The following is an 11236-nucleotide window of genomic DNA, read 5'->3' on the forward strand; positions in this document are numbered from 1 at the left end:
CAGAAGCTTTCTGGCCTTTTCTAGAACCGGAAAAGATGACAAATAGACTGGAAGTCTTTCGGAAAGTCTTAGTAGCTTCAACATAATATTTCAAAGCTCTAACAACATCCAAAGAATGCAATGATTTCTCCTTAGAATTCTTAGGATTAGGGCATAATGAAGGAACTACAATTTCTCTACTAATGTTGTTGGAATTCACAACCTTAGGTAAAAATTCAAAAGAAGTTCGCAACACTGCCTTATCCTGATGAAAAATCAGAAAAGGAGACTCACAATAAAGAGCAGACAATTCAGAGACTCTTCTGGCAGAAGAGATGGCCAAAAGGAACAAAACTTTCCAAGAAAGTAATTTAATGTCCAATGAATGCATAGGTTCAAACGGAGGAGCTTGAAGAGCCCCCAGAACCAAATTCAAACTCCAAGGAGGAGAAATTGACTTAATGACAGGTTTTATACGAACCAAGGCTTGTACAAAATAATGAATATCAGGAAGATTAGCAATCTTTCTGTGAAAAAGAACAGAAAGAGCAGAGATTTGACCTTTCAAGGAAATTGCGGACAAACCTTTATCTAAACCATCCTGAAGAAACTGTAAAATTCTCGGAATTCTAAAAGAATGCCAGGAAAAATGATGAGAAAGACACCAAGAAATATAAGACTTCCAGACTCTATAATATATCTCTCTAGATACAGATTTACGAGCCTGTAACATAGTATTAATCACAGAGTCAGAGAAACCTCTTTGACCAAGAATCAAGCGTTCAATCTCCATACCTTTAAATTTAAGGATTTGAGATCCTGATGGAAAAAAGGACCTTGCGACAGAAGGTCTGGTCTTAACGGAAGAGTCCACGGTTGGCAAGAGGCCATCCGGACAAGATCCGCATACCAAAACCTGTGAGGCCATGCTGGAGCTACCAGCAGAACAAACGAGCATTCCTTCAGAATCTTGGAGATCACTCTTGGAAGAAGAACTAGAGGCGGAAAGATATAGGCAGGATGATACTTCCAAGGAAGTGATAATGCATCCACTGCCTCCGCCTGAGGATCCCGGGATCTGGACAGAAGTTTCTTGTTTAGATGAGAAGCCATCAGATCTATTTCTGGAAGTTCCCACATTTGAACAATCTGAAGAAATACCTCTGGGTGAAGAGACCATTCGCCCGGATGCAACGTTTGGCGACTGAGATAATCCGCTTCCCAATTGTCTATTCCTGGAATATGAACCGCAGAGATTAGACAGGAGCTGGATTCCGCCCAAACCAGAATTCGAGATACTTCTTTCATAGCCAGAGGACTGTGAGTCCCTCCTTGATGATTGATGTATGCCACAGTTGTGACATTGTCTGTCTGAAAACAAATGAACGATTCTCTCTTCAGAAGAGGCCAAGACTGAAGAGCTCTGAAAATTGCACGGAGTTCCAAAATATTGATCGGTAATCTCACCTCCTGAGATTCCCAAACCCCTTGTGCTGTCAGAGACCCCCACACAGCTCCCCAACCTGTAAGACTTGCATCTGTTGAAATTACAGTCCAGGTCGGAAGAACAAAAGAAGCCCCCTGAACTAAACGATGGTGATCTGTCCACCACGTCGGAGAGTGTCGTACAATCGGTTTTAAAGATATTAATTGAGATATCTTTGTGTAATCCCTGCACCACTGGTTCAGCATACAGAGCTGAAGAGGCCGCATGTGAAAACGAGCAAAGGGGATCGCGTCCGATGCCGCAGTCATAAGACCTAGAATTTCCATGCATAAGGCTACCGAAGGGAAAGATTGTGACTGAAGGTTTCGACAAGCTGATATCATCTTTAGATGTCTCATGTCTATCAAAGATAGAGTCATGGATACTAAATCTATCTGAAAACCTAAAAAGGTTACCTAAGTCTGAGGAATCAATGAACTTTTTGGTAAATTGATCCTCCAACCATGATGTTGAAGAAACAACACAAGTCGATTCAATGAGATTCTGCTAAATATGAAGACTGAGCAAGTACCAAGATATCGTCCAAATAAGGAATACCACAATACCCTGTTCTCTGATTACAGACAGAAGGGCACCGAGAACCTTCGTAAAAAATTCTTGGAGCTGTAGCTAGGCCAAACGGCAGAGCCACAAACTGGTAATGCTTATCTAGGAAAGAGAATCTCAGAAACTGATAGTGATCTGGATGAATCGGAATATGCAGATATGCATCCTGTAAATCTATAGTAGACATATAATGCCCTTGTTGAACAAAAGGCAGGATAGTCCTTAGAGTTACCATTTTGAATGTTGGTATCCTTACATAACAATTCAATATTTTTAGATCCAGAACTGGTCTGAAGGAATTTTCCTTCTTTGGTACAATGAAGAGATTTGAATAAAACCCCAGTCCCTGTTCCAGAACTGGAACTGGCAAAATTACTCCAGTCAACTCTAGATCTGAAACACATTTCAGAAATGCTTGAGCCTTCGCTGGGTTTACTGGGACACGGGAAAGAAAAAAACTCTTTGCAGGAGGCCTGATCTTGAAGCCAATTCTGTACCCTTCTGAAACAATGTTCTGAATCCAAAGATTGTGAACGGAATTGATCCAAATTTCTTAGAAAAAACGTAATCTGCCCCCTACCAGCTGAGCTGGAATGAGGGCCGCACCTTCATGTGGACTTAGGAGCTGGCTTTGATTTTCTAAAAGGCTTGGATTTATTCCAGAGTGGAGATGGTTTCCAAACTGATACCGCTCCTGAGGATGAAGGATCAGGTTTTTGTTCCTTGTTGTGACAAAAGGAATGAAAACGATCATTACCCTGGAAAGAAAGGGAAAGCAGAGTAGACTTAGAAGACATAACAGCTTTCCAAGTCTTAAGCCATAAAGCTCTTCTAGCTAAAATAGCTAGAGACATATACCTGACATCAACTCTAATGATATCAAAGATGGCATTGCAAATAAAATTATTAGCATGTTGAAGAATAAAAATGCTATGAGAATTATGATCTGTTACTTGTTGCGCTAAAGCTTCTAACCAAAAGATGAAGCTGCAGCAACATCCGCTAAAGATATAGCATGTCTAAGAAGATTACCTGAACACAAGTAAGCTTTTCTTAGAAAGGATTCAATTTTCCTATCTAAAGGATCCTTAAGGAAGTACCATCTGCCGTAGGAATAGTACGCTTAACAAGAGTAGAGACAGCCCCATCAACTTTAGGGGTTTTGTCCCAAAACTCTAATCTGTCAGATGGCACAGGATATAATTGCTTAAAACGTTTAGAAGGAGTAAATGAATTACCCAAATTATTCCATTCCCTGGAAATTACTTCAGAAATAGCACTAGGGACAGGAAAAACGTCTGGAATAACTACAGGAGATTTTAAAACCTTATCTAAACGTTTAGATTTAGTATCAAGAGGACCAGAATCCTCAATTTCTAATGCAATTAGGACTTCTTTAAGTAAAGAACGAATAAATTTCATTTTAAATAAATATGAAGATTTATCAGCATCAACCTCTGAGACAGAATCCTCTGAACCAGAAGAACCATTATCAGAATCAGAATGATGATGTTAATTTAAAAATTCATCTGAAAAATGAGAAGTTTTAAAAGACTTTTTACATTTACTAGAAGGAGGAATAACAGACATAGCCTTCTTAATGGATTTAAAAACAAAATCTCTTATGTTATCAGGAACACTCTGAGTATTAGATGTTGACAGAACAGCAACAGGTAATGTAACAGTACTTAAAGGAAATATTATCTGCATAAACAGTTTGTCATGACAAAACAGTACAAATAACGGCTGGAGGAACAGATACCATAAGTTTACAGTAGATACACTTAGCTTTGGTAGCTCCAGCCTCAGGCAGGGATATTCCAGAAGTATCTTCTGACTCAGCTTCAACGTGGGACATCTTGCAATATGTAATAGAAAAAACAACATATAAAGCAAAATTGATCAAATTCCTTAAATGACAGTTTCAGGAATGGGAAAAAAATGCCAGTGAATAAGCTTCTAGCAACCAGAAGCAAAAAATCAATGAGACTTAAATAATGTGGAGACAAAAGTGACGCCCATATTTTTTTGCGCCAAAAAAGACGCCCACATTATTTGGCGCCTAAATGCTTTTGGCGCCAAACATTACGCCACATCCGGAACGCCGACACTTTTGGCGCAAAAGAACGTCAAAAATGACTCAACTTCCGGCGACACGTATGACGCTGGAAACAGAAAATAATTTTTGCGCCAAAAAAGTCTGCGCCAAGAATGACGCAATAAAATGAAGCATTTTCAGCCCCCGCGAGCCTAACAGCCCACAGGGAAAGTCAAATTTTTAAGGTAAGAAAAAAATGAATTATTCATATGCATTATCCCAAATATGAAACTGACTGTCTGAAATAAGGAATGTTGAACATCCTGAGTCAAGGCAAATAAATGTTTGAATACATATATTTAGAACTTTATATAAAAGTGCCCAACCATAGCTTAGAGTGTCACAGAAAATAAGACTTACTTACCCCAGGACACTCATCTACATGTAGTAGAAAGCCAAACCAGTACTGAAACGAGAATCAGTAGAGGAAATGGTATGAGATGTAGCACAGCAATAGGCTGTACCAGCACACCTGATTTTAAGAGCTTTGCAAAAACAGTTAAGCAGTTATGTGCAATTGAATACAAAGCTTGGCGGAATAAAAAGAATAATAATAATAATAATAATCCGAACAATAACAATAGGTTGTCCTGCAACTTTGTTGCTGGCCACCTAAAAAAATAACTACATTTTTAATTAGATACAATATTTAAAATAATATGCATTATACATGACAATGCATATCATTTTAACATAGGATATCAATTCAATACTAAAATAAACTATTTAGCCCTTAGGTACCCTCACCCCTCTCCCCACGCAACCTACACTATTAACCCTCCAATCTGCCTTAACCTAAAGACCTAACCACCGTCTAACCTATTAAAGGGATATTAAACCCAAATGATTTCTTTAATGATTCAGATAGAACATGCAATTTTAAGCAACTTAAAGCAGGAATGTAAAGCTTAGGAGCTGTCCCATTTCTGGTTGAGAACCTGGGTTATCCTTGCTTATTGATGGCTTAAATGTAGCCACCAACAAGCAAGCACTATCCAGGGAGCTGAACTTTAAATGGGCCGGCTCGTAAGCTTTACATTCCTGCTTTTTAAAAAGTGTCAGAGGGATGTGAGGAGAGTATTGCCTATTTGAATGCAGTGATCTCCTTCTACGGGGTCTATTTCATAGGTTCTCTGTTATCGGTCGTAGAGATTCATCTCTTACCTCCCTTTTCAGATCGACAATATACTCTTATATATACACGCTGAGAGGAAAACCGGGCTCCAACCTGCTGCGGAGCGCATATCAACGTAGAATCTAGCACAAACTTACTTCTCCACCTCCATAGGAGGCAAAGTTTGTAAAACTGATTTGTGGGTGTGGTGAGGGGTGTATTTATAGGCATTTTGAGGTTTGGGAAACTTTGCCCCTCCTGGTAGGAATGTATATCCCATACGTCACTAGCTCATGGACTCTTGCTAATTACATGAAAGAAAATGTGTTTTACTTTCTTCATACTAATGATTGGGTTTCTTTATCTGTACAAGCAAGTTGTAAACGTAGCTTTACTTAAATTATTGATTTATTTCAATACATCTCAATGTATTTACTATTCCACTATCTTATTCCTTGTATAACATAGTTCATACGTTGCACAGTTATCACTGTGAGCATCTATTATAAATAGTTGCAATTCTTATTTGAATTGAGGCAAATGAGTGTTACTTGGTAATTTACCTTTACATTTTGTTAATCAGTGGGAAGCAGCGATTGTTGTTTTTAACCAATGAATGGTCAGTGTGGAGTACATAAGTCAGGCAACAGGTGTACTTATTAGCTATGAATACGGCCTAGTGCCGAAACAGGTTAGCCTTTCTGTTGCTGTGAACCTTTGGATTACACAGTTGGTACCCTCTTCATGTTATTTTTTATCTTTTTGTATTTAATACATTTTTGATCTTTTAAATAGAAGACCGCCTCTGCAACCCTTTTTTGTTTGGATTATATATATATATATATATATATATATATATATATATATATATATATATATACAGGTGGCCCTCGTTTTACAGCAGTTCAATTTACACCATTTCAGAATAACAACCTTTTTTTCCAGTCATGTGACTGCTATTGAAAAGCATTGATAAGCAGTGCATCTATTAAAATATCTAGTGGGTGGAGCTGTCCGCTTGTGTTGCAGCAAAGCCAAGCAAGCTTAAATGAATCAGTTTAACCAGACCTGAGCTATCGAGCAGATTTCAAAGGAACAAGATCTTCCTGTCTATAAATCAGTTCAGATTGGAATGCATAGAAAGAACTGTTTGCAGAAAAATGCAAGTGAAGCCTGTGTTGTGTGATTATTTTATTAGGTTTATAACGTTGTTTAGCAAATGTTTTTGTTCATTTAACTTAGTTTAATTATAGATTGTGTTGTGTGATTATTTTATTAGGTTTATAATGCTGTTTAGCATTTAAAGTCTTAATTTCAAAGCTTTAAAAATAATGTATTAGGTGTTACTTATGACAATTTTGAGAGGGGCCTGGAACCTATCTCCCTCACTTCCCATTGACTTACATTTTAAACTGAGTTTCAATTTACAACGGTTTCGATTTACAACCATTCCTTCTGGAACCTAACCCCGGCGTAAACTGAGGGCTACCTGTGTATATATATATATATATATATATATATACAGTGAGGCCCCGGTTTACGCACAACTCGGTATACGAAATTTCGGTTTACGAAATCGAAATTTGAAGAAAATTTGACTCGGTTTACGATTTTTTTTCGCAATACGAAACAAAATGCCGGTTTGCCCCCCTCGGTTTACGAATATTTTTCGCAATACGAAACCAGTGGCCCCTGTGCCCCCTGCATACTCAAGTATGATTGAATTAATGAAGTTTGGGTACCAGTGTGGAGGTGTTGGAGAGGTTTTGGAGCCATTTTGCAGCAAGTTGTTGAGCCTTTTGGAGCCATTTGCAGCAAGTTGTTAAGCCTTTTGGAGCCATTTGCAGCAAGTTGTGGAGCCTTTTGGAGACATTGGAGCCATTTGCAGCAAGTTGTTAAGCCTTTTGGAGCATTTTTTGGACACTTTATTTGAATTTTTTCGGACCTCCGGAACGCATTAATTGATTTTCAATGCATTCCTATGGGAAACCGTGTTTCGGTTTACGAATTTTTCGCAATACAAAACGACCCGGAGAACGAATTAAATTCGTAAACAGAGGCCTCACTGTATATATAATGTGTGTGTATATTTGTCTATGTATGTATAATAGCTATAAATGTATATGCAGTCTAAAGATTGACCTGCAACCCCAGCGTGTAAAAAAAAAGTTGACCGCTTCTGCTTTAAAGCATTTTATTATTGCACAAATGTCTCTGTGTGTTTAAGCCGCACAAAATAGTTAGATGCATAATGATGAAATAATAGATATGCTCTAATTGGTTAGAGCGTGCCATTTTAACACCAATGATACCCCAAACCTATGTGTTAAACCCCTTTGGAGTCACAGATCACTGCTGGTCCCAAGCAGAAACTACCAATCCCCCATCAGCGACTACCGCTGCTGAAAGGGTCAGTGTCAGTCTACTTACAAGCACCAACGCATTGCTGCTGCTGAGTTAGACACGACATGTATAAAACCAACAATCGCCTTCCATGTTCTGTATTATGATTCCTGAGTTGACTTTAACCCATAGAAAGGGGCTAAAACACAGTTAAAGGGACATTAAACCCACATTTTTTTTCTTTCATAATTTAGATAGAGCATGCAATGTTAAACAACTTTCTAATTTACTTCTATTATCTAATTTGCTTCATTCTCTTGATATTCTTTGCTGAATAGCATATCTAGATAGGCTCAGTAGCTGCTGATTGGTGCCTGCACATAGATGCCTCGTGCGATTGACTTACCCATGTGCATTGCTATTTCTTTAACAAAGGATATCTAAAAAATAAAGCATAATGGATAATAGAAGTAAATTGGAAAGTTGTTTAAAATTGAATTCTCTATCTGAATCGCGGAAAAAAATGGGTTTAGTGTCCCTTTAAGTGCAAAGCTTTAGTGCATTAATAACATACTCCTACATATTTAGAGTATATTATTATAGTATTTTTAAAAGGATATATAAACAGCCTTTAACAAACTATAACTTCCACATATTCTCTGCTTACTTTCTCGGTTTTATGATAAGCTTAGCAGAATTAGATGTCTTTGTTTCCTGTAGTGTTTTTATACTTAAATAAGCTACATATCAATCAGGACTGGCATATCCATGTATCTTTCTATCACTGGCCATATCTTTCTTAGGACTGGCTGCTGTATGAGTCAATCTAAGTGTAGTATTATAATAATACATATGAACATTTAAGTCATTAGTATGTTCCTTTAATTAGTAACTGGAAAAATGAAAATAGAAAAAATAACTTTATTATGCATGTAAATAAAGGCTGTACAAAAGTGCTGGAATGATTACAGAAGAATTTTAAAGCAAATTCTGTAATATGTTAGAGCAATTTATTATTGCACTATTGCTTGCATATAAAATGATGTTAAACCCTTGCAAATGGATTAAACACATAGGCAAAGTCATCTTCAGAGCAGCATTGCACTAGTGAGCTTGTTGAAAACACCTGGCGAGCCAATGACATAAGACAAATGTGTGTAAGTTCTTCTCTGTGAAAGGCACATTCTGAGCAAAAAGAGGCTGTTTCTAGGGTGGTAACTAGCCATAGAACAAGCTATTATGCTATTGTTCGTTCTCTGGTTGAGCGCTTCTCTCTTTTTATTTATGCAAATTATGACACTTGGGGAAGTCTCCCTAAGTGTGATGCGGGAATCCAGACGTGGACCCGTTGCTCAGTGTGCCTAGAAGGATATGGCTGCACCTCACTGACGAGGCCCACAATAGGCCGAAACGTATGTCTGGGGTTTTGCCGTTTCTCTCGTTCAGAGAGGGATTGCCTGGTATTTCGGTGCTGGACTGTACTGTAAAGTCAGGATCAGACTGATATGCTTCAGGAAAGTTCTTCTCTGTGAAAGGCACATATTGAGCAAAAAGAGGCTGCTTCTTGGGTTGTAATTAGCCATAGAACAAGCTATTATGCTATTGTTCGTTTCCAGGTTGAGCGCTTCTCTCTTTTTATTTATGCAAATGTATGTAGCTGCCAACCACCACCCAGCTCCTAGTAGTGTAGGATATGTGCACATTCTTTTTTAACAAAGGATACCAAGAGGACAAAGTGCATTTGAAAATAGAAGAAAATTTAAAGTGTCTGAATCATGCAAGTTTAGTTTTGTCTTTCCTATCCCTTTTAGCAGACTATGCATACTTAATGTTACAATTTTACCCCGTCATGCAAACGATTTCATCTTGTTCTGCAGATAATAGAAGCTGATAAAGACTTGGAGGAAATGATACACTGTTATGAAGAGCACCGTGGGAGGATCCTACCAGAAGATGATTCGCAGCTGTGCTTGTAATGCTTTCATATTCACAGCAGACTAAATATCAGTTCAATATACACAACACTCCTGGGAGCAATTATATAGTTTAACTATACACCTAGGCGTTAAAGTGAATGTAAATTTTGATGCTAAAGTGCCCGGTTTTTAAAACTTCGATTAAAAACAGGGGCACTTTAATTCATCAAAATTTACATTTCACTCCTGTTGTGAAAAAAAACTTACCTTTTAATCTTCACAGCAGCTCCAGCTTCCTCCACCCGTTTCAAAGCCTCTTCCTGGGTCTAAAATAAGGCATCCGGCTTCCTCCAATCACAGCAGTGAATTAGACACTGAATCCCCCGGGGGCAAGCTGTGATTGGAGGATGACCTATCAATCATTTCTGACATCAGTAATGGCTTGTGAGACCGGAGGAAGCTGGAGCTGCTGTGAAGTTTAAAAGGTACGTTTTTTTGTCACAACAGGAGTGATATGTAAATTTTGATGAATTCAAGTGCCCCTGTTTTTAATCAAAGTTTTAAAAAACGGGCACTTTAGCTTTAATGGACCAGCATAATAATTTTTTTTAATAGATAAAGTGCAAATTATTATTTTTTTACATGTCAAGAGTCCATAGTGCTTATTTACTTTTTTATTTATTTTTCATAGTGTACATTATTCTGATTATTTTTTGGTTTTATTGTATTTATAAATGTTTTGAAGTTTGATTTTTTTTTTTTTTTTTTTTTTTTTTTGTGCTGCAATATCTTATCTCGGTCCAATAACTTTTTTCTTAGTAACTGAAAAAGTTAAGATATATAGAAAATATCTGTATCTAAGTGATTTAAATTATGTGGAGATATTTTTGACTGATGAGAATTTTTTACAAAACGGAAATTACAAAATACAAATATTTTAAAAGTTAAAATTATTAAAATCTTAGGATGACAAAGTAATTCTTTAAATTATCTTTGTAACTCCAAGAATTTATTACATTGGGTATTTGACATGAAGTAGTAGAAAAATGTATTTCACCAAAAAATTGAGTTAGTTTTCAATTGGAAAATTTATTTTTGTTTTACTTTTAATTATTTGGCTTGTTACAGTTGCGTTGCTGATTTTATTTCCACAATGAGATTTGCATTATAAAGCAAACATAAGTGTATATTGCAAGACAGTTTGACGCCTTTTTTTTTCCTGCTCCTTTATATGGGTCATTATTTTTAATTATGAAACAGTCAGCTTCATTCTTAAAATCATACTTTATGTTTACAAATATATCACTTCTATCTGATAGAATCAAATATATTATGTGACCCTGGAGGTTTAAAAGTTTTTGTTGTTGTTTTTTTACCATTTGTTTAGTGTATGTTGTGGAGATTTACCATAAATGTAAACTATTATTAGGATGAAAACTGTTACTATTTTATGCAGACCTATATTGGTAACATCTTATATACTGGACACCTGGAATAATAAATAGAGAAAAAAAAATTGTTGTTGGTATTTTTTTTTTATTTTTATTTTTTTTGTTCCTCTATAAAATCTTTTTTTAACTTGAAACTTTTAGTATTGCGTTAAATCTTTAAAGGGACAGTCTACACCAGAATTTTATTGTTTAAAAAGATAGATAATCCCTTTATTACCCATTCCCTAGTTTGGCATAACCAACACAGTTATATAAATACACTTTTTACCTCTGTGATTACCT

General features: G+C 36.7%; 1 protein-coding gene across 2 annotated transcripts in view; it reads left to right on the forward strand.

Annotated features, from left to right (window-relative positions):
* TK2 (thymidine kinase 2) overlaps nucleotides 1-11019 on the forward strand; it is a 238139-nt gene extending 227120 nt beyond the window's left edge. For both annotated transcript variants that reach the window (XM_053716021.1, XM_053688668.1), the window contains one exon: nucleotides 9465-11019. In XM_053716021.1, the coding sequence (XP_053571996.1) occupies nucleotides 9465-9563 (99 nt within the window). In that variant the 3' untranslated portion in view covers nucleotides 9564-11019. The remainder of the gene's footprint in view (nucleotides 1-9464) is intronic.
* Nucleotides 11020-11236: the final 217 nt, after the last annotated feature.

The sequence above is a fragment of the Bombina bombina genome, chromosome 1, assembly GCF_027579735.1.
Source record: "Bombina bombina isolate aBomBom1 chromosome 1, aBomBom1.pri, whole genome shotgun sequence".
In the NCBI taxonomy this organism is placed as follows: Eukaryota; Metazoa; Chordata; class Amphibia; order Anura; family Bombinatoridae; genus Bombina; species Bombina bombina.